Source organism: Labeo rohita, chromosome 19 (genome assembly GCF_022985175.1).
Source record: "Labeo rohita strain BAU-BD-2019 chromosome 19, IGBB_LRoh.1.0, whole genome shotgun sequence".
Classification (NCBI taxonomy): Eukaryota; Metazoa; Chordata; class Actinopteri; order Cypriniformes; family Cyprinidae; genus Labeo; species Labeo rohita.
This window is the reverse complement of record NC_066887.1, coordinates 30,921,226-30,946,414: the sequence shown is the minus strand read 5'-3', so window position 1 is coordinate 30,946,414 and position 25,189 is coordinate 30,921,226. Positions and strand designations below refer to the sequence as shown.

Here is a 25,189-nt window from a genome sequence, read left to right as displayed (position 1 = left end):
GATGTCTACTCCAAATTGGTCTATACAGTAGCCATCACAGGGGATTTATCATTAACACTTGTTTTTCTGGATAATGTAATATGAAGCACCATTACTTCAAATGAGTTGTATTCGAAGCTTGTTTGAGATATGCTGAAAATATTGCTACAAATTGTAGAAACACCTCCCCCTTTACCTTTTAGACGCGGCTCATGTTTATAACAGTAATCTTGAGTGGGGCAGACTCGTTTAAAATAATGTAATCCTCTGGTTTTAGCCCGGTTTCTGTCAAACAGAGCACATCTAGGTTATGATCAGTGATCATATCATTTACAAAAAGTGCTTTTGTAGAAAGGGACCTGATATTTTAGCATCGCCATCTTGATCTCATTTTTCTGCCCTCGTCGTTCACTGTCTTCATCAGCTTTTCATCGGGAGCGTTTCTCTAATGCCGCCATCTTCTGTCCGGTTCAACCAGAAAGCCCCCTGCTTTTAGTTATTTGATGCTGTAAAAGCGGGGTGTGGTGTCATGATTGTGAGTTTGGGTTTGTGGGAATCTAAAATCTAAATTATATCTCTGTAGCACACATTTGCCTGGATATATACCATGTCAAATGTAACCTTGTTTACTTTATTATTTCAACAGTAGACTATGTTTCACAAATACTCCAAGCTTTATTCCAATTTATATTTCTGAATATTGGTCCACAAAACTTTTTTATGAATAGCTGTTTCACCTGTTATATTCCTAATATATTTATTAGTACTACTAATGCCTTAGAAACATGCTGTCTTTAACAAAAATTGCCTCAGCAGATGACAACAGCCATATTGAGCTTTTTTGGCTTAACTTTTCTATAGTGGAAGGAAGTACAGATGTTATCAATCCTCTTTTTTTTTTTTTTTACAGTCTGGTTCCCACTCGAAAGGGACCATCAGTAATACCCCCTTGTGATTTTTTTTTTTTTTTTTTTTTTTAATATATAAAGCTTTTACTTGTCTTTAAGTTGCCAGTTGATAATGCCATTTTGTTGAGGGAACTAGGGTGAACTTCCAGGTTGGCCTACAAAAATACATCCTTAATGCAACAGTTTTAATCAATTAGTCAAGTACTGCTCTACTACCATTAATTGTTCCTTTACTTCTGTCTAGTGGTTTGTAAGGGTTTAGGAACCTAATTCAAGTCATCCTGACCATTCTGTGTGCATCTTTGAAAGTAACAAATTGATATCTGTTCTGTGCTCAGAAGATTATCAAAAAAAATCTGTTATCATTACTTATTATAACATAAGCATAATCATTTAGCCTGATTTAGTAAGTAAATGATGTTGAAATGTTTGGATGAACAATCCCTTTAAATGGCAATAAATGTTTTTTAAGAGTATGTCAAACGAAGGATAAGACATTTAATTAGCATTAGTTTTTAGTGTTTGTCCAGATCACTAATGTCAAGTATGCACAATAGTAATGATGCATAACATTCAAAACCCAGCTGATAGAAAAAGCATAAAAAGAGTATATTTATATCTATGTATAGACAAAAAAATCAATGCAAATCCCTTTAAAGAAGCACAATAAAAATACATATGTTTATAGAACAAAAATGAATTCTTTAGCACAAGGCTGGGTTTTGGGTTAGTCTGATTACCATTGCTTTATTTAATAAAGGGAATAAGCACAAGCAAATAAAAATAATACTGAATAAGAAACACAGACTGACTGCTATGTATGGTATTATAAGTTTATTTTTTTGCATTATATTTATTACAGTATATTGCGTTATTTACAGTATGCCATGATGAACTCTTTTAACGGTAGTTTTATTTTTCTTATTATGTATTTATTTTGCCACGAGCTACAGATTTTCCAGTAATATAGGCTTTATATAAACGCGATTACTCTTTGTAACCCACATGGTGAGAGAAACTTCCCGGACATTAACGACAACATCCGAGCAAAGCCGATCTTAAATTGTCTTCAAAACGAAATCAGCCGAAGCCTTCCAGATAACGCCGATTTGTAAAACAGAAGTGTCTTTCTTTGGCAGATTGGGGGCGATGAAGAAGGGTTGGAAAATAGGAGGAAGAGCAAAAGCATACTTTTAAACCATATTTCTACGTTTAGCGTGCCAATGCTGATTTGGATTTCGTATACAAAGGTAATTACAGCACTTCTTTATAAGATTTACCAGTTTTGGATGCTTTTTCACAAGACAACAGGAAAAAATGGGTTAAGTGATGCAGTCTGGTCTTTTACTGCATTTTAACTTTATTCTCAGATACAGATATAGAATTATTAACAGATGATTTAGGGCGTTTCTATTGATAACGTGAGGCAAGAAACAGTTCGCGTCGGGACGTCTTTACAATGTTAATACCTCCGTTATAATAAATGCAGAACTGCATGAAGAGGTAAAGCATTTAGGGACAATTGTTAGACAGCTGTAGGCTTTTAAACGCAGTGTTTAGGTTTATACGGACATGAAAGTGTTAATTCTTATTACTTATTATAAATCAAATTCCTACAGAATGGCTGTAGGCAGCCTGTCAGTGCAGTTGAAGTGGTCGTATTCGTAACACGAGAAAATATTGATTCATAATTCACAGTCGATTGATGCAGCTTCCTCCTGAATGGGACATCAAATACTGTCTACCTATGACATACTGCTCTCTAAGGCTAGTGAATACTCGTGACTTTATTAACGCCACGTCGCTGAGCGCTACGGTACATAACCACAATATTTCGCAACGCACACAATACAACAGACAGACAGTTTTCATTACGGTATTTGAATGTCTGTTCATTGTCTCGCTAAACAAGACGTCACGTTTTATTATGCGTGCTCTCATTTCTCATTTCTGAAGCCTGCATAATCTGCTTTATTTAAGTTTATATGTGTGTGTGAAAACACGAATGAATGGTAATGTGTGTAGATTTTAATCTCCAAATTCATTTCGGGGTAAATGGGGTCCTCGGGGTCTTTTTGGTGGGACAGTTCTTCCAGCAGAGCATTGCGACACACCCTTGTCGCATCAGCAGGCTAGTGGTTAATACGGAACGAAAAAAGGCGGCTAAAGCGCAACGTTGCCTCACGACTGAAAACCGTGGATATATGCTGTTAACCCTGTCATTCTCGACGCGACAGCGAATTTTCATCTATATACAGACTTAATCCTTTATGAAAGATGGATTAATTGTTCGTTTAATTGGTGCCACTCTGAATCACCGTCTGAGTCAGCGATTTAAAAAAGCGCTATGAACAGTCAGTCAGTCATTAGCTTCACTTCACCCTACATTTGTTTCATTATTTTTTAACTAATGTTAGTCTTACGCTATTTAAGATGAGAATTTAAGTGCATTTATAAACCAAAAAGGTTTGCTAATAAATATGCAGTGTTATGATTCTGAAATCGACTGTTAATCAAGTGGAAGTGGAGCAGATGCATTTCTTTTTTTTCACGCTGAGGCGCTCGGTTTTGATTCAGTATGAGGCCAAAGATTACTTTGGCAAAGGACTAGAACAAAGCAGATTGTCTCTTTCTCTCTTTATCCCTCTCTCAAACCATTTTGGGACAATAAATGCGACCCTGAACCACAAAACCAGCCATAAGTAGGGTATATTTCCAGCAGTAGCCATTGTATGGGTCAAAATTGATTTTTTTTATGGCAAAAATCAGTAGGATATTACATAAAGATCATGTCCCATGAAGATATTTTATACATTTCCTACCATAAATATATCAAAACTTAATTTGGTGCACCAGTAAGTAAATGATGTTGAAATGTTTGGATGAACAATCCCTTTAAATGGCAATAAAGAATGTTTTTTAAGAGTATGTCAAACAAAGGATAAGACATTTAATTAGCATTAGTTTTTAGTGTTTGTCCAGATCACTAATGTCAAGTATTCACAATAGCAATGATGCTTAACATTCAAAACCCAGTTGATAGAAAAAGCATAAAAAAGAGTATATTTATATCTATGTATGGACAAAAAATCAATGCAAATCCCTTTAAAGAAGCATAATAAAAATATAAATGTTTATAGAACAAAAATGAATTCTTTAGCACAAGGCTGGGTTTTGGGTTAGTCTGATTACCATTGCTTTATTTAATAAAGGGAATAAGCTCAAGCAAATAAAAATAATACTGAATGAGAAACACAGACGGACTGCTATGTATGGTTTTATAAGTTTCTTTTTTTGCATTGTATTTATTAGAGTATATTGCGTTATTTACAGTAATGCCATGATGAACTCTTTTAACGGTAGTTTTATTTTTCTTATTATGTATTTATTTTGCCACGAGCTACAGATTTTCCAGTAATATAGGCTTTATATAAACGCGATTGCTCTTTGTAACCCACTTTGCTCTTTGATGAGAGAAATTTTCCGGACATTAACGACAACATCCGAGCAAAGCCGATCTTAAATTGTCTTCAAATGAAATCAGCCGAAGCCTTCCAGATAACGCCGATTTGTAAAACAGAAGTGTCTTTCTTTGGCAGATTGGGGGCGATGAAGAAGGGTTGGAATGGAATAGGAGGAAGAGCAAAAGCATACTTTTAAACCATATTTCCACTTCCACTATATCAAAACTTAATTTGTGATTAGTAATATGCATTGCTAAGAACTTTAAAGGCGATTTTCTCAATATTTTGATTTTTTTGCACTCTTAGATTCTAGATTTTCAAACTGTCGTATCTCAGCCAAATATTGTCCTATTATCAGTGGAAAGCTTATTTATTTAGCTTTCAGATGATTTATAAATCTCAATTTCCAAAAATGTACCCTTATGACTGGTTTTGTGGTCTAGGGTCAAAAATAGGTTTATGAACAATAACTTTCTAGTGAGTGAAATGATTGTTTTGTGAACACATTTTTAAATTCTATTACTAAAAAGTATTAGCCTCAACCTATCAGTTGAGATGTCTATGAAAGGTAAACCTTAAAACCTTACGAGGGAGGGTGAGAGAGACAGATTTGAGCTCTGAATTTCTTGGGGTTTTGGCAGAAATGCCATTGTCAGTTGGTTTCAGTCTGGTCTGGGCAAGCCGTCCTGCCAGAAACTGGATGTCATGCTATTATGGTTAGTGTTCATTACAAAGCTTCTGTTTAAGACAGACATCCGATAAGCTTCCTTAGTCATATCTACAGTATCTTAAAGAGATCAGACTGTCAGGATGCTGTACAGTTTGACTTAGAGCAATATTTTGGTCTCTTTTGATGTACGTGGGAGGATTCATTTGGCATTAATGATTCAGAATTAGGCTTTCAGTTATATAACTATGCTATTTTACTATGACAAGAATCTTTTAAGTCTTGTCATCTTGTATGAATTCATAACATTTGGTTTCATTTTAAAAGGAGACCAATATAATTAAAAGAACATATTTATTAAATTAATTAAAAATGGTGCATTTTATGTGCCATATTAGGTCATTCTGAAAGCTGAATAAGCTTTCCATTGATGTATGGTTTGTTAGGATAGGATGAAATACAACTATTTGAAAATCTAAAATCTGAGGGTCCGAAAAAAAAAAAAAAATATTGAGAAAATTGCCTTTAAAGTTGTCCAAATTAAGTTCTTAGCAATGCATATTACTAATCAAAAAAGTACATTTGGATATATTTATGGTAGGAAAAATCAATCATTTTGACCCATACACTATTTCTTGGCTATTGCTACAAATATTCCTGTGCTACTTACCTGTGCTTCTCAGATATGAGTTTTGATTGTTCATGTTGTGTTTTACTGTTCACTGTTTACTGCTTTTTCTGCACAGATATCCAGCTAAAATGGGCATTACTTGTGTGGCAGTCATTAGCACCCTTCTGTGCTCAGGTAACTGTCATATTCCTAAACATTTCTATAATAGTAGTTTAACAAATAGCAGACATAGCTTTTCATTTGCATAGTTTTTTTAATTGGTTTATTTCACAAGGGCAAAATTTGCAACATAATTTATCATAAGATGTTGCACTGAAAGTGCATAGTTGGCGGTTTGACATGGCAGCATTCCTAATAGTCCTTTCATATTGTTAGTGCTGCAGAGAAGGAAAACCTGCGCACTCTTTCCCCCGATAAAACTCATTCACTATTAACTCTTAGGTGTATTTTTGTTGTCAGCAAAAAAGCATATATTTTTAGAGCCTGTATATTCAGACCATTGGTGCTTTTAAAAGCAGCAAATGCTCATTTGAGTTAGTCTTTTGAGTTATATCAAGTTATATATGTGTGTGTGTATATACATAAATTAAAAGGGGGTGACTTATCTCCTTGTTATTCTCCTTCATCCTTCATAACTGCTGATTCCCAAGTCTAAAGGGATTCAATTTGTTAGAGCTATAAGGGCAAATCCGCTGCAATTTTTCGTCAGTCATATAGATAAGCTGAATTTGATCTTCTAGAAACGTGATCTGCCACTTGAGCAAAACACATTCTCATATTGCCAGTGCCGTTCTGGACATTATAAGTTGTTAAGTAGCATTTACTGTTAACCAGTGCTGCATCACTAATCGGGATCTTTGCAAAACTAAAAAATATACAGACTTTCGTGTGCACATAAAAAAGCATTAAACTTACAGGTTGCAAACAGGATGATGCACACTGAGCCACCTATTGTGCCATCAACCCATTTCGCGGTGTGGTTTTTTGGCTGCCACGGAGTATGTGATGAAGCGGAATTTAAGGCCTTGAAATATGAACACTTTTTTTACAGTACCGGTGTTTTTAATATCCCTTGAACTTGGCAAACAGGACAATGCACACAACTATATTGTGATATCAGGCTATTTCATGTCATTGTCTCTTCGCAGCCACAGAGGATGTGTTAAATTGGATGTTAGGCCTTGATATTAGAGGTACTATAAGAAAAGCCAAATTTTGAGCAAGTAATCTCTATTAATTGATATGACATGCTCTCATAGTAAGATGGCATTGATGAACAAAGGAAATGGTTTATAGTATATATAAAACTAGAAATTGTAGAGCTTTATGTGCATGTGAATAATTTCTCGAGGGTACAAAAACGTTTCTTGTGTGTGTGTGCAAAAGTCTGTGTGTGTGTGTGTGTGTTTTAGGGGCTCTGTATGTTGTCACTTAGAAAAAAACAATGAATAAACTCCTGAGAAAATAAAAATATTAACAGATGAGTGTGCTATACCAAATATGAAGCTGAAAATAATGCTCTTTGCACCATTTATGTTAAACATGGCCTGACAATCTACAGAGGTTTGGAAGGTTTGGTTTGAGTCTGGAAAAGTATGGAATTTTATAATGGAAAATGTGTAGAAACCCATGAAAGTCACTTAGGGATTTGTGTTGTTGTACTTTAATTTATCATTTTAGTGTATTTCTGTGTATTGTAGCCTGTATTAATGAAGACAACACCTAGATATTTGGACTAAAAATGTTTTGTTTGCCTCTATTGCACTTGTATTTACCTTTTCCATTGTTTTTTTTACAGTTTGGTCATCAACCATTAAAGGTAATGCCTCTTCAATTATTATAATCATTTTTACACTATTATAAACATTTTTAAAAATAAAGGATCTGTATTAGTCTGTGGTTCTTATTGATCTGTGGTTCCATGGGACCTTTCAATTCCACAAAAATGTTCTTCAAACACAAAGGTCCAAATTGCAGTTTCAATGCAGCTTCAAAGGGCTCTACATGATCCAAGATGAGGAATAAGGCTCTTATCTACCGAAATGATTGGTCATTTTCTAAAAAATTTTTATATATACATTAAAAGTATTAAAAGTGCGTCGTCACGGAAAGGTCATGCATGATGTACCAACCCAGCATTTACAAAGCGAATGTGTAAAAAAAGTAAAAAAAGGTAAAACAGAGAAGAAAATGACGTGGAGTTTTTTGCCCTACCCTACCTTTTTAACTGAAATGCACAGATGAAGAACTAACCACATGTGACCTTTTTAGTGTGATGCATTAAGCTGCGTATGAGCATTGCAGAGCTATTGCAAGATGAGCATTTGTGGTTAAAAAAGTATATACATTTTTATTTATTTTAGAAAATGAAAGTTTATTTTAGAAGTTTTGCTAGATAAGACTCTTATTCCTCAGCTGGGATTGTGTAAAGCCCTTTGAAGCTGCATTGAAACTGTAATTTGGAGCTTTAACCCATTGGCCATCATTGAAGTCCACTATAAGGAGAAAAATCCTGGAATATTTTCCTCATAAACCTTAATTTCTTTTCGACTGAAGAAATAAAAAAGACATCAACATCCTGGATGACATAGTGGTGGGCAAATTATCAGGAAATGTTTATGCTGGAAGAGAACCAATCCTTTAAGTACAAAGCAACTTAATTAAAGGACAGCTTTTCTATCTTTTATTTATATATTTATATATATATATAAAGGACTTCTTTCACGTATAAAACATCTGTCTTTCTCTTTACTCTGCAGCTAAAGATGAACACCGCACTGCTTTCTTCAGTGAGGACATTCATATTCCTGTGCCGGCTTTAGAAACAACAGAGGTGTTGTTCAAGCCGAGGGTGGATCCGGTGTTAGAGCGGGTTCTCCTGCGAGACGGGAAAATTCTGGACTCAAGAGCCAAATTGAACGCTCACATTAGCCATTTGATCCTGGAGGATGTGGGCGAGGAGGATGAGGGCACATATGTGGTGAAGAATTCTGCGGCCCCAAGTGATGTCAAAAGGATCATTCTCATTGTTAGAGGTATAAGCTACAATACCATTATATAAGTACATGCTTTTGTTAAGATGATGAAAAGCTATTCCTATATGCTATATGGTCACTACATATGAATATATATATATATATATATATATATATATAATATAATATAATATAATATTATATAGTGTATATATATATATATATATATATATAATAAATGTTTTAGAATTTAGTCTTATGCTCACCAAAGCTACATTTGTTTAATCAAAAATACAGTTAAAACAGTAATATTGTGAAATATTATTACAATTTAAAGTAACTGTTTTCTATCTGAATATATTTAAAATGCAATTTATTCCTGTGATGCAAAGCTAAATTTTCAGCATCATTATTCCAGTCTTCATTGTCACATGATCCTTCAGAAATCATTCTAATATGCTGATTTGCTGTTCAAGAAACAAATATGTATATATGTTTTATATTTATTTATTGAATCACAATTAAAAGTACACAGATTCATTCATACTTTTGTTTCTGTGTGTAGACAACAAAAGCAGCACAGTCAGCATTGGTTGTTTGAAAACAGGCTTTATTTTCGTAATGCCGCTAGATGACACTAGTAGCACAGAAACTGCCTACCCTAGCTTTAATGTACTTCAATTCTGTTTTTCTTCTAGACTGCGCATTAGAGACTGTGGTGAAATATGGAGAGACATATCACATCCCGATCAACCCTTCGATTGGTCCGTACACCCTTGAGTTCAGGCCTGCAGCTCAGACTCCAGTTAACCAGACCACAGAGGAACCACCAGTGGTGATTCTCAACCAGACGGGCATCCCAGCGCAAGAATACGAGCACCGGCTCACTGTGGGCGAGAAGAGGGTCAACCTCCATTTGGTTACAGGGACCGATGAGGGCAGCTACACTGTCATTGACAGTGATCAAAAAGTCCGAATGAGGGCCTGCCTCAATGTGAAAGGTGAAACGATATGAGGAGTCGGTTTCAGCATTTTACTAAAGACAAAGCAGTGAATAATGTGTCAAAGTCTTAAGTCACTAATAATGTAAAATTACAAAGGGGGATCTGGAAGAGGAAGTGAAGAAGGAAAGAGTGAATAAAGGAACCAAAATTAGGACTAAGTAGACATAATAAGAAAAAAAAGTCATTTTGGTCCACATTGCAGATTATTCTGACCAAAACCTGTCCACTTAGGAAAAACTAGGGGTTACGTGGATTGTGGTTGATCTGTGATCCATACGGACCAGGCCCAGTGGTTTGACATGCATGTGATCTGCGGATTAATTGCAAAGTTTAACCATAATAGTGTCAAAGTTTATCACAGGGTACGTACAAGATGCTTAAAGTGCTTAAAATACTTGATTTTTGCAATTCAATGCCAAAAGCCCTGAAAATAGCAATATTCCTGAAGAGGTACTTGAAAAGTGCTTGAATTATTGAAAGACAATGTATCTAAATAAGTGTTTAATTTTGTCAGTACACAAATATCTTTTCACTCAAAATTAACAGAATTAAAAAAACATCAAACCTTTTTCACTTATTTCACTTAATGTTAGAAAACAATCAATCTAAGGAAGTAGTAGTACTGACAGTGTCGAGTAAACATGGCTGAAGATGTGAAAAGAGGAACAGATGAACCAAATCAATTGTCATTTACACTGGAACAGTCCGACTGAGTCAAACTCGTGACTTCGAACATTCATTTCAAGCGATTCACTAGTAAAAACCAGATCAAATTAAAAGAGCCATTCATTTTCGAATTTCAACATTGCTTGTAACGATTTTAAAAAGCACGTAGTGATGGGTGAAACAGAGCTTTTCGAAACTTCAAATCAGTTAAACCATTGCGTTGTAAAATGACTCACTGTTTTGAAGTGCTTCAATCGGAACGCAGATTATGAATAATTTGTTTCAAATTAAAAGAGCTATTCAGTTTTGGATTTCAACATCGATTGTAGCAATTTTAAAAAGCATGTAATGATAGGTGAAACGAATAATAGGAGTGTTTCAAAACTCTGAATCAGTTAAAACAAAGCACTCCAATTGGATCGCGGATCGCAAATTATTTGTTTTATATTGGAACTTTGCGTATTGCAAATAATTTGATTTAGATAGGGACTTCAAATTATGTATCGCAAATCATTTGACTTAAATCAGAACTTTGTACCGTGGATTGAGAATCATTTGTATCATATCAGGATATCGGAGCGATTTTGCGAATCTTTTTTTTTTTTCATATTTCTTTTCTTTTTTCTTTTTTTTTCAGTAGAAAACATCAAAGCATTAAGGCAGTGCAGTTATAAAAACAAAACAAAAAAAAAGAAAGTATACACAAATACAAATCCCTTAAGAAAATTAACTGTGGTTTTACTAAATTTTAGTTATTTTAGTAAAATTGCTTTACTTATTTTAGTAAAATTGTAGTATACTTTGTAATACTTTAGTATTAATACTTTACATGTGCTTCACTTTATTTTTTGCCATTTTTATTTATATACTTCTCTTTTTTTACTATTTGAAATAGAAGACATAAGTGAGATCTCTGATTAAAGCCCTTGAAAATCAAAGAAGTAGTGCTTGAAAAGTCCTTGAAAATCCTGGAATTTCGTTTTACGGTATCTGTACAAATCCTGTTACCATTTATATGTGTTTATACACTCAATCAATTTTAAAGCACAAGAAGATGTGAAAGACAACTTGATTCATTACTCATAAACACCGAACTGAATACTCTTTTGCATCTCCATGCGTTTGAACAGGTACACATACAAAAAATTACAACAAAATACCCATCTCAACAATTATTCAGGAAAAGGCAGTCGGTTTGTCTTAAGTGAACAAAAACAGCTGAGAAATTGAATGTTTATCATTATATTGATCTGTGCATTAGGTCTTAAAGGGACAGCAGCCTATAAATACCTGCTGCTGTCATTAATGCTAATCAAACAACAACACACAGCTTTGATAAAGATGAATCTTTTTATTATTATTATTATTATTATTATTATTTATACAGTATGCAGTGTTATTTTGCACTTAATTTTACATTTCTGTACCTGAATACTACTGACTTTATTTTATTTGTAACTTTGTTCTGTTGTATTGATCTATGCTTGTAATCACAGACCACCAGCTCTTTAAGCACTTGAATTATGGTGAAACCCTGGAGATCAAGCTTTATGTGGACCACACCAAAGTCAAAATGGTCTACATGCCAGACACTGAGCGCAAGGAACGACTCATCCTGGACCAGGGGGAGCTGACGATACCTATCGACTCTTTTGATGGTCGAGCGTCTGTGGAAGGATCAATGTTCTACCTAAAGAAGGTCAAAGTCAGTGACATGGGTATCTTTCGAGTGATGGACTATTCCGGCTTCCGCATAGCTGATGTCTACCTTCATGTGGAGCGTAAGTAAAGAAGCTACTGTTGATTCAGTTTGGATCAGACTTACACATTGAGGTCTGTTTTCTGTACCCATGATCCTCTTTTCTCTCATAACAGCCTATAAGCTGCCACAGCTGTACGTGGCAATCATCTCCTTGTTGTCTCTGCTGGCGTTTCTGCTGTTGGTGTGTCTACTGTCCTGTCTGATCAAGGTTCACCGTCGGGCGGAAAGAGCACGTAAGATCACCCTAATCGCTCAACAGGCTGGCAAGGGCGACGGAGAGGCGTTCAGACAGGTAAAAACAATCTTTTGACTTCTGACACCCCAGAAGTATAGTTTATATTTTGAAGGTTGTGAAATACACTACTCTTAAAAAGTTTGAGTTCAGTAAGTTTTTAAAAATTAAGCTGCAAGCAGGGGTTCAAGCACATTACATATTATTTAGCAAGACTGAATATTTTGAAAAAATATTTTTGGATAATTATTGATATTCATTCTCCACAGAATCTTCCTGCACTGATTTGGTTCCGATCGGGTGAAGTACCTAGGACTAGTTCGCAAAAGTTTTTTTTTTTTTTTTTTTTTTTTAATGCAAAATACCCGTCATTTTCGCTAGGTTTTTGAATCTGAGGCATGTGTGACATAAGTGACATAAATGCTGTTCTTTTGAACTTTTTATTGATTAAAGAATATCTTGGTTTCCACAAAAATATTAAGCAGCACAACTATTTTCAACACTGATAATAATAAATGTTTCTTGTGCAGCAAATATTAGAATGATTTCTGAAGGATCATGTGACACTAAAGACTGGAGTAATGATGCTGAAAATTCAGCTTTGATCACAAAAATAAATTACATTTTAAAATGTATTAAAATAGAAAACAGTTCTTTTAAAGTTTAATATTTCATAATATTTTTGATCAAATAAATGCAGGCTTAGTGAGCAAAAGGTGTTTCAAAAACATAAAATCTTACTGAACACAACATTTTTGAACAGTGGTGTAGGTTTTGATTATATAATGTGATTGAACTTTGTTAAAAATATGTCTGTGTGTTTATGTCTCGTCTTTGTTTATTTTCTTTGATGATACTTGATACCGATGAACCCCTTTCAATTATTTATTATTTTAACTATTAATTTTTAACTATTTCTGGGTAATTTATAGCCTGTTTTACCCTCTTTTTACCAAAATGGCTGGTAGCATGTTGCTGTATCGTCAAGAAAACATCCCCTTTTGTTTCAAAACCTTGTAAACTCGTCCCTTTTTCAACAGCAAAGCAATCTACTCATGCCAGTTATCTATTATCACCCATCAGACAATACAAATATAATCTGACTGTTTTGTGTTGGAGTGTAAAGTGAGATTAAATGTTTGTATTCAGTGCGTTTCGCCCCAAACACATTTATTTGAAAGAGGTTTTGTGGTGGTTAGCTTAATTCTTCATCTGCGTTGCATTTCTCCCCCCTAAGGATCGTCCGACGGAGTTCCTGCTGGGTGAGAGAGCTTTGCGTTCTGGTGTCGTATTTTCTTATAGTGCTAAGCTGATGAATCTGTATTGGTGTTGTGGTAGCGCAACAGGGGTCCCAAAGGCCTTCTGTCACTCCTAGTGACTGTGTATCTGTCCATGATTCCTTTCGTTTTCCTCTCAGACCTCCTGAGATGAGTAACTTCAGGTGTATTGCACTGATCCTAGTTTGAACTCTTAATATAAATAGGTATAAAGGTACATACACCTGTGTGTTAAAGCTTCCGCCGTGCTTCAACACACATGCACATATGCAATAAATGGAGAGGTAAATATGAATCTATGTGTATGTGTGTATATGTGTGCTGTTTATATGCTGCTGTGTGAATGTGTACATATGGTTGGCAGTGATTAATAGAGTCATTTATACATTTATATATTTTAATGATTTTTAATGATAGAATTATTTCGAACACTTGCTTATTGTGTAATTAAGCATTTTTCTTTCACATTTCATGTTTTAACTTTGTGAATTAGATACAGAATAGATGTTCGGAATGGCATACCAGCATACTACATAGTACACTTTGTTTTTTATATTTAAACTGCATATTTATGTTGGTAGACCAATCAAATAATGAACTAAGGGACAGAAAATTTGCACACTTCTCACTTGTTTTGCTATGTGAGGATGACGTAATTTAGATAATTTGACATTTTCATAACAAGTTTAAACCCGGTATAACGGTAATAGCACTGGATGGATGTTAGGTGGAGCTGTGGGATGATTTTTGTTGCACAAAAAAACACAAGCTTGATTTCAAACTGACTGTTTTCTGTTTATGCTGAAATTGCATTGAAAATAATTCAGGTTCAGGTTAAAGTTGTTGTTTTTTTTTTTGTTTTTTTTTACCAAAACAACCACTTCAAGTGTTTGGTCGCCTGATAATGGTCTTGATAACACATTTTTATTATAGTTATATATTATTACATCTTACCTTTGAATTATTTATATACATCTTAAATTTAATTAATTGATTTTCATGGGCATTTTTCACATTTGTGAAGGCAATTTTTATAATCACCTTATTATAAAAGCCTTATGTTGTCTTTAATGTCAAATACTTAAATTTATCCAGTTATTTGAAAGAATATTTTAAACTGTTGTCAATAACAATAGACTGTTTAAAATTGTATCTAAATACAAGTAGAGGATCATTATTGTAGATTACTGGTCTTTATGTTGGAATACCTCATGATTAGTAACATCGATATAGAAAACAATCTAAAACGTTTTAATTTTGCATCCCTAAGTTCAACAGAAACACGTTTGATTGGTTATAAGGCTTAACGCTGCACAAAACAGTGCACAAAAACAATCTGATGCAATGTGAGCAAATCTGAATGTAATTTCGCAAATTGACACTTTTTGTTTATTTTCACATTTTATTTCAATCGCGACAGCCGTAATACATTGTTTAATTGTGCAAGGGCATTTTTTGCCCCTTTGTCTTGAATTTATGGGGCATTGTTGTTCACTTTGGTGGCATTTTTGCCACAAGCCCTGGTTAATTCCCGTATGTATTTATTTATTAACTAAAAAATTAGTGCAGTCAGTTTCAAATTGTGTGTTCAGCCACAGTTTAATTATCTTAATTTTTCATTTTTATTCATGAATGTATGTAAGCTAAAATACTTTAAAAAATTAAAGTAACAGAAAAAAATAAATAAATAAATAAATAAAATGTGAAATCAGGTTAAATAAGTAAAAATAAGTGCAATCAGGTTCAACTGTTTGTTTAACCAAGCGTTTAGTCATTCTGATAATGGTCTTAATAATAAATTATATAATTTACATCCTACATTTTATTATTTATAAACATCTTACATTTATGTATTTAATTACTTACTTGCTTATGTTATCTAAAAATGTAACTTAAAAAGTAAAATAAATTGGAATCAGTTTAAATTGATGTTGTTGTTCATTCTGATATTGCTTGTAGCTTCTAAGTGCGACTAGACTGATTTCTTTGCTGATTCACTTTATTATTATTTTACACAATTAAGATGTATGTTGTATAACTGGATTATAATCTGCTGACTTTTGTGGTGCCCCTTGCGCAGCTGTTGTTGTAAAATGAAAGGTGACATATTCTGTCAGCGCTCATGCTGTGTTGCCTGTGTAATTTTGATACCATCTGTAAAAACATTTGGCTTTTAATGCATTTAATTAATCATTAGTCACAAACTCATTGAGATAAAAACTTGCAATTCTGACTATTTTCTTGCAAATACAAGTTCGACTTTTTTCGCTGAACTGCTTGATACAAACTCACATTTGTGAGAAAAACTCAGAATTGAAAAGGTTGTAAATACCTTTTTTTTATTTTTTATTCAGTGGTGAAAACAGGCTTCCATAACACCATGTCAAGCCTACTACACACTATACAAAAAACCATAGTAAAAGTAGTATGCTAGTATGCTATTCTGAATATAGCCACTAGACTCTAGCAATTAATCATTTGCCAACCCAGTAAAATTCATGTTGTCCATGTGTCTGTCTGTGACGTCGTTGTTTACCCTCAAAGCCTTATGGGTAAGTGTGCCTCTGGGTTATACTATATGCTCATACTGTATATGTTTTGTGACACTGTGAAGGGCCAGACACAGACATTGATGAGCAGCGTTGTTGTGTTTTAAAAGCACAACAATATGCTGACTTCATCACAATTATTCGGATATAGTGCCCTTTGCAGCATCCAGGTTTCACAATGTTACAGTATACAGTATATTCCATGTGCAGAATATTTATTCTGAATCTGCTGATTTCTCAAGCTGTTTTCACACTCGGTTTGATTGGTTGCTCTGAACCTGAGTTCATTTTGCACATTTTAAAAATATTGCATTATTTGGCTTTGCATCACCAGAAACAGATGTTTGCCACTGGTGCTATAACAGCTCATAACAGTCATATTTTAGTCCCTTTGATTTTCACTAGCAGATTTTAACGTCACTCGCATCTGTCATATCAAGAGTAGCAATGAATGTAAGATACTTGCCAGAGGCAATGTCTGCAGGCAAACAGAAATGATTGATGCATTATAAGGTAAATGGGGCCACTGTTTCATATTGAGAGAACTGTCAAAAGGATAAATTCACTCTACTACTGCAAAACGTGTATCAGTTGCCCAAGTAGACTCGTGCGCGAGTTTGAAAACAGATTTCACACCCAACAACCCACAAGCTGTAGTGTGAAAAAGCCCTTGCTATGAGTTTTCTATTATTGTGAGCCCATCCACAGCACAGTGTGCTGATTCACATGTGTGTAATGATGTTTTTCAGGTGGTTCATGATGCTTATACTAGATTCACAGAGGAGTCCATCGTGCAGTCCACTTGGGAGAACAACACCGAGAGCACAGAAGTTGAGATCAAAGTAGGCGATTTTGTTTTCCCCTATGATGTTAGTTTGCGTCAACATGATTTTAAAGGGACAGTTCACCCTAAAATGAAAATTCACCATCATTGCATATCAAGGATATTATTTGTAACTAAACATAAAAATTAATTGTAAAGTCTACAAAACCAGTCTTAAGGATTTTTTTTTTTTTTTTTAATTGGGACAATATTTGGCCAACCATTTGAAAATCTGGAATCTGAGGGTGCAAAAAAATCTAAATATTGAGAAAATCACCTTTAAAGTTGTCCAAATTAAGGTCTTAGCAATGCATATTACTAATCAAAAATTAAAGTTTTGATATATGATATGTATGTGTATATGATATATATATATATATACTGTATGTTCATATTTGTATATGACTTATATTATACATAACTACAAATAAATTGTACATGTATTTAAATATATTCACGTATGTGTGTGTACGTTTATATACATATACACAGTACACACACATATGTTATGTATACACAAACTTTTATTTTGGATGTGATTAATCACGATTAATCAGATTGAAAGCAATAAATAATATATAAAAAAAACACTAAAATAACAAACCTGTATGCTGTTATTTCTATCAAAATTTTTGAAATTGTTGTTTGTGCAACAGTTGGTCAAAGTTCAGTCCAAAAATACAAATTCAATTTGACTGAATTTAATTCAGCTCAATTAATAGCAACATATTTGATTCTAGGACTGATCCCTAAAAGTCGACTAACTATTAATTGATGAGAAGAGGCTTGGTCAACCAAATTTTATTAGTTGATTAGTTGCTGAAAAAAAATTCCACACAAAGTGGTGAAGTCGCCCAGTCTGGGTAGGACATACAAACGCTTATCTATCATTCATCGACCTCAAATATGGCTTATTATCTGAAATATGTAAGTAGTAGCAACTTTACATGGTCACTCAATCTAATGCTAACCTCGAAAAATATGCGCTATTCAAGTGTATTCAAGAAGCTGAATGGTAGCATGCTTACTGCATTACAGATGGAGGTGGCGGTGCGGTCACTTGCTCTTAAAAATACTCCATCATTTTGGTCATACTGATGAAAGTAATGTATGTTTCAAATCTGTAAAGACTCTACGTTTATTTGTGCACACTCAGAATACCAACAAAACGTTGCACTTTTGTAAAATAATGAAAGCAAACAGAATGCGCTTTCTGTCGTCTCGGTCTCTGTGAACTTGAGCGCAAAACTTCAAAACTCTGTGTATACTTGCCTTACAGACATGAAAAATATTAATTTTAATACTTTTAAATGAACTCAAATGGGAAACAAATATTCTCAGATTATGTATTGCATATGAAACATGCATACAGGCACATCCCTTCCGTAGAAATGACGAGTCAGTGTTAAAAACCCCCCAGCAACATAAAAGCAAAAAGTAAAAGCAAAGTATATATAACTTGTAGATAATGAGGAGAATTTTCATTTTGAATGAACAGGATTTTTTGGTCAGGATCTTACAATACTTGGTTCTGCTTTAACTCTTAGGGACTTGAAGTATCAAAACCAGGTCAGTACCAGGCCCTCCAATCTGAGAAGAACTGCATGGATATGAACGACTCAGGCGTGGAATTCAACTCGTCCGCACTCCCTCTAGACAGCGACACAGACTTACCCGACTATCTCACCTCTCAAAAGCTCCTGCTTGAGCCGGACACTCTCGCTGCCGTCCCGCCGGCCATTTCTGAGGGCGACCACAGTGCCACTCGCACCCCTGATTCCATTCTGAGCGCCAGCCCCGCAACCCAGCCCAAATCTGAGGCTCAGATCGATGGCGACTTAATCGGCGCGACCACGCCTGAGGAAACGACCAAAGTGAATGATCTGGATGCAAAAATGAGCAAAGATGCTTCGCCGCATTCTGAGAAAGCACCGGATGCAAGTAATGGAACCACAACCTGAGCACTTCAAAGTTAAATGGAGTCACACTAACCAGTGTGGCCACTTCTCATTCGCCATGTCTCACCGTTTGATGTCTAAAATGACACTTCATCTTGCTCGGACTGATCTGATGCTTAACGGTTTGTCGAACAAGCAAAAGCCCTGATCCTAGAAGAATAAAAGAACAAGAGACGACAAAATTCCCGCACACAAAAAATGAAAACAGTCCTGCACTATGCATGCCTTTAAATTACTGAGGAGTTCTTGACTAGTTTAAAGCCAAGTGCTAGATGTAGTGCATGTGAAGAAGAAAAACACATCTTAAGACACTTAATACTTTTTTAATTTTACTAAGCAATGCAACTAGAACTAGAACTTTACGAGAGAGTCAAACTGCCTGAAACTCCAAGGATGCTTCACACAACATCTGAAGCAGATTGCACTGCATCTACAAAATGCCAAATTTTGGGAATTTCTTCATTTCTGAATCAAAGTTCAAGATCAACCCGAATGCATCTCACTGGCAAACTCCTTTTGACCATCCGCGGTCACCGCCGGCTTTGAAGAGTGCTTTAGTGATAATCCTTGCCAATGGTAATCTAAACACCTTGATGAATCAGGACGGCGTGGATGACAGGTATCCGATACGGTGGCTTACCACTGTAAATAGGATCAGCTGTGGCAGAGGGTTTTGGCCCTGGTTCAGAGGAACTCCTCTGAAGGAATGGCTTGTCTCAGCAGTTTCAGGTGCTGATTCTGCTGGGGTGTCTCCACAACCCGGGCCTTTCCGGTGATCTCTTTTCTAGCGCTTCTCATACGATCCTTTATTCCTACTCATTTGAATATATTTTAGCAGGTTAGAGCTGTGTGTGGCTTGTAGAAATGTGCTCATTGAGAATCTCATACATTGACATTAATTCATGAGGAATGATTCGCAATAAGAGAGCTTAGAGGGAAATGATTACAGGGAAATTCAATATCCATATTCATAATATCTAATATGGTTTCATTATGCAGATCTGAGTCATTTGCATTTGACTCGCTTCTGTCAGTACAATTGAGTCGGCATAAAACATCCATATTTCCATTTGTAACATGCTCAAACATGGCTATTGTGCTTCTACAATTTACTGGAAGCATTGTAAAATTTGTAAGATTTAATAACCGCAAATACCTTTTCATACCATACACTCTTAAAAATTAAGATTCTTTATTGGGATTGATGGTTCCATTAGGAATAGCTTTTATGCTCATTTTTAAGTATCGCATTAGAAACAAGATTTTTGGTGGTTTTTGAATTGTGCAAAAAATGGTTAATGCAAATAATAGGAGATGGAAATGCATTTTGCGAATAAATTCCTCTACACGCACCAAAAACCAACCAATTGCATTCCTAAACAGCAGGCAACCACCTCTGAAAGGAGTGATCGCATTTGTTGTGTTTCTTTTGCTCTCTCTAAGGTGCAAGTATTTTATTAGGGCCCAAGCACTGGTGGTGCGAGAACCCTATTGGAATTGCTCAGATTCTTCATCTTCTTCTCCAAAATGAATCGCATTTTTAGGGCCTAAACATGCTCAAAAACTCATGAACCTTTGCACACATGCTAAAAGTGGTGAAAATTTACATCTAATGTGGGTGTGGCAAAATGGTTCATTTGCGCCACCTATAAAATTTCAACAAAGTGCCCCTCAAGCTATTTTTCACATACACGTATGAAATTCGGTAGACACATGTAACACACCAATATCTACAAAAAAGTCCCTCGCTACGAAGTCTGAAACTCAACAGGAAGTCATTTATTTAAAATTTTTTTGTCACGTTTTGTGGTGTTTTGGCCATTTTCAGATGTTGTATTTAAATAAACTCCTCCTAGGGATTTAATCAGATCAATACCAAATTTGATCAGTCTATTCTAAAGCCCTTTGTGATGTTAAATTTTTCTTTGTGATGTTAAAAAATAAGTTTTTATATGATCATTTAGGCATACAATGTCCGATCTGCACCAAAATTCACATGTTTGATGAGTCCTGTCCTGAACACATGCCCATGACCATATTTTGACTTTGACATATTCTTTCTAAATTTACCACTTTTAAATGCATATTGCCCACTGTTTGCTGTTTTCCTAAAGTCACCGGGTGCGAGGGCCCTTCCAACGCTGCTTGCAGCTTTAATTATATATTAAAATTATTATATACACTGGCTTCTCCTAAGAATAGTGATATTTAGTACCAGTTTTCAGGAAGTGGCGATTTTGTTCTCTTTGACTCGCTGGGTGGAAACGGTGCTTATTCGCAGATGTTTTATGCGATATTTCAATTTTGCACACAAGTTAAATTTACATGTTTGGATGGAAACATGGCTATTATTGCAAAAATCTTAATTTTTAAGAGTGTATAGTTTCTCTTTTAATGTTATAATTCTCTTTTAATGTATTCACAGCACTACTTGTTTCTACTGGATAAATGCGTTTATGCAGGTTAATGATGTGTGAAGAGGATTATGATGGAATATTAAAATTAGCTGTAGTGGACGGGGTCTTACATCAAGGGCGTGCTTTAGCCTGCTGGTGAAATTGCTACCTCATGTTTTGATGTCTAAAGGACGAACAGAGAGAAAATGGCAAAAAAAAAAAAAAAGAAAAAAAAAGAAAAAAGGGTGTCAAAAAAAGCACAATCACTAAGTTGTGAATTAAATTACAGGTAATACAGTGATTTTCAAAAAATAATTAAAATAATAGTTAAATTGTGAATTAAATGAACCCATTATTGCTTTTACTGAACCCTTGAACTGCATTCAGAACATGGATAGACTGACTGTAATTTTAAAGCACTGTATGAAAGGTTAAAAAAAAAGTTTTCTATATTGCCTTGATATCTATCGACATATTTCACAATCAAACCCTAGATTTTTGACTAGCTAGCATTATTTTAAACTCCCATTGCTTCACTCCAGATATTGTATTATACATTAAGAATTGTTGTCATGTCACATGACATAAAATGTGCAGTTATTGGGCCTTACGAAGCAATATTAGTGCGAAAGCATTGGGCCTCATTTATAAAGCACGAGAAAAACAGATTACTCTTTCATGTGGTACCAATATGCACCTTTAGGGGTAAATAAAGCACAAAGGTGTATATTTGAAAAGGTACTGCTCCACTGAAAGCATTCTTACATTCAAAGCTCATATTCAACTCACTGCAACATTTTATGCATGAATGGATTTATGATTGATTTACACACATTTGCTCTGCTCATGTTTCATGAATGAGGCTGAATGCATTCACATACTCACACACACACACACACACACACACACACACACATCTGGTTTATTATCCTTGTGGGGACTTTCCATAGACGCAATGGTTTTTATACTGTCCACACTGTATTTTTTATTCCCCCTACCCTAACCCTACCCCTAAACTTTCTGCATTTTTACTTTCTCAAAAAAAAAAAACACATTCTGTATGATTTATAAGCTTGTTTCCCCATGGGGACCTCAATTTAGGTCCCCATGGTGACACGAGTCCCCATGAGTCTTTGTGTATTCAGGTTCAGGTCCCCACCAAGGTATAAAAACAAGACCACACACACACATACACACACACACATACAGGGTAGGAGCAACAAATATACACACACACTTCTGTACATAGATATATTGCATGTCAATGATCAATACTCCTTCTATTCAATGATTGCTGGATTCTCATGCATTTTTCTTAAAATAAGACATATCTTCTAAAGAGATGAATGACAAAAAAACAGGAAACCTTTATACAGGGATTCTGCAGGTTTTAACTTGCCCTTCCACAAAAAATGTTGCAAAAAAGTAGCATTAATGTTGCACACACTGCAGAAAATGTTATTTTTCTTAGTATTTTTGTCTTGTTTTCCAGTTAAAATATCTAAATCAAGATATATCTACTTGATATGGAAAAAAATGTGAAACAATGTTTTGCCTTTAAATTAAGTTTTATTTTCCTAGAAAACAAGACTTATCTCGCATCATTTGCTTCTCAAGTAAAATATCTTAATTTATGAATCTTTAGAAATTTGCACTTAATTTTACTTAATTCAGTTTAAAAGTAAGTTACTTCCAAAAACAGTAATAATCTGTTGTATTATCAAACTTTGAAGTGTTGCTAATACAACTCATTGTGAGCATCCTGGAGAACAAATATTGACAAATTGTGTTCAGTTCAATTTATTACTTCCATATTCATAAATGTACCTTCATAAAACCTGCAGAAACCCTGCTTTAGCACTGTCATGCTTTAACTGAATCTTTGCACTTGGGAATGATTTTGATAATGCAAAACTCCAGAAATATTTCACTGAGATTATTATCACTATTAATTAATTATACTCTCTCTATATATGCGCTGATGTCATAGAGCTACTATATACGCAATTAAAAGCGTTACAGAAGCATGCTAAACTAGAGGATGCCTGTTAGAAATGAGATTTCATTGCATTACTTTGTCTCTGATGAGAAGTATTCTTAATGTCAGTGTTTTATTTTAGCAGCTGATATGGAAATGTTTTTGAATTTGATTTATTTTGGTAAAAAAAACAGATGTCAGATTTATGATTATGCAATTTACAATCATGAACAGACAACATAGGCGGTGCACACATTTACAATCCTCAGGCGTAACTGAGCACAACAAAATCAAAACTGGTTAATCAGGAAAAAATGGATATAATTTTCTTTTTCTTACAATAGGACGAAATCATGTCTAGTCAGTTGTATATAGTTTTAGCTTGATTATACTTGAACAAATGCGTTCACCACTCACAGTGTAATTCAGATTTACAAAGGTCATTGCTTTTAAATGTGTTGAAATTTGCATTTGCGTATGGTGAAGTGAACTTTAGCTTGAGCTGGATAAATCATAAGAATATGCACTTATCGAACTGAAAAGTGACTAAAAGGTGTTTTTCGGTGGTATTGGAGCCGTAGCAATATAAGTCCATCCTGTAAGTCTGCTCAGGTTTACACAGATGCTGGCGTCACATAATTAAACAAGCTCAGGAGTGTGTGCTTTCTTCATTGATTTATGCTGATTTCATTGTTCAATTGATCTGTTGTTAGCTCACATGCCAGACTTCTCAGGAGACAGGTTTCTCAAAGTGCTTTATTCATCTTCGCAATGTTGGAAAAGTTGAGATTGTGAACATGCAAAACATTTATAGCATTTTTATAGCATATTTCAGTATTTGCTGTATTTGCCAGATAAATAACAAACTTCCATAAGACCATGAATATTAACAATACTTCACAGTCATGTGCAAAGTATGGTGCAGAGGATCTTGTTTTTAGCTGCTTTGATAATTTAGTATTACATGTGGCTTCATAGTTCAAGCATAACTTTAGTTCAACATTGATTTGCTCTCTTGAATGAAAGATGAAAATAAAACTGGAAAAATCTCATGGTTGGTGTTCTTGTCTTCTTTTCTCAAAGATGCATAATTACTACTAATATAAAGAAATAAAATTGAATCTCTCATTTCTTTATTCAGAGTTTATTTTGATAAATACTAAGTATTCAATCTAACGTTCTGTCTTAAAGCAGTAAAAACGGTCCCTATATTCATGGTGTCCTTTTAAAGTGTACATTTATTTATTTTTATTTATTTATTTGTTAATCTGGCAACACATTTGTATCTTTCTTTCTATTTTCTGGTATGTTTTTTTTTTTATAACTAGCACCTTAAAGGTTTTGATGTTTTGTATGTTTGATCTGAATCAAAAGATTCACAAAGCTCTCCTATTTTTCCCTCTCGATCTGAATTGAACCCACTTAGATCCTGTCCGAATCAAATGATTCGAGAACCCACTCCAAAGTTTTGATCTGAATCAAATGATTCGCAAACACGCTTCGAAGTTTTGATCTGAATCAAGTGGTTCACAAACCCTCTCCTAAGTTCTGATCTACATCAAATAATTCGCGATCCGCTCAGATGTTCTGATCTGAATCAAAAGATTCGTGAACCCGCTCTAAAATCTCGATCTGAATCAGATGATTCACGATAGGCGCTCCAGATTAAGTTTCATCCTGAAACAAAAGATTTGTGAACCTGCCGGAGTTCCAATATAAATCAATCTGATTTCAAATTATTCGTGATACCTGCTTAAAGTCCCTATTTGAATCAAATGATTCGCAGAATCAAAGTTCAGATCGGAAGTCATTTAAAACATCCAGTCACCTCATACCATTGAAGTGAATGTTAGATTTATAAGTATATTTTGCAAATCATGACAGAATATTCATCTTGTGAATGATGGTTTTATTCAGAAA

General features: G+C 34.6%; 1 protein-coding gene across 1 annotated transcript; it reads left to right on the top strand.

Moving 5' to 3' along the window:
- The first annotated feature begins 1,960 nt into the window (after positions 1–1,960).
- Positions 1,961–24,321, top strand: LOC127181822 (uncharacterized). The gene is made up of 9 exons (XM_051136775.1): positions 1,961–2,137; positions 5,765–5,823; positions 7,448–7,468; positions 8,409–8,684; positions 9,323–9,625; positions 11,791–12,075; positions 12,170–12,348; positions 16,864–16,956; positions 18,485–24,321. Exons 2-9 carry the CDS (start codon positions 5,778–5,780, stop codon positions 18,896–18,898), a joined length of 1,617 nt encoding a protein of 538 aa, XP_050992732.1. The 5' UTR covers positions 1,961–2,137; positions 5,765–5,777; the 3' UTR covers positions 18,899–24,321.
- The last annotated feature ends 868 nt before the right edge of the window (positions 24,322–25,189 follow it).

What these genes read in the sequence shown, in the direction of transcription:
- LOC127181822 (XM_051136775.1), top strand. Translation starts at nt 5,778, where the DNA reads ATGGGCATTACTTGTGTGGCAGTCATTAGCACCCTTCTGTGCTCAG. An exon ending in GGCCTGCCTCAATGTGAAAG is followed by an intron (nt 9,626 to 11,790) that starts GTGAAACGATAT and finishes TTGTAATCACAG; the next exon opens with ACCACCAGCTCTTTAAGCAC. An exon ending in TGTCTACCTTCATGTGGAGC is followed by an intron (nt 12,076 to 12,169) that starts GTAAGTAAAGAA and finishes CTCTCATAACAG; the next exon opens with CCTATAAGCTGCCACAGCTG.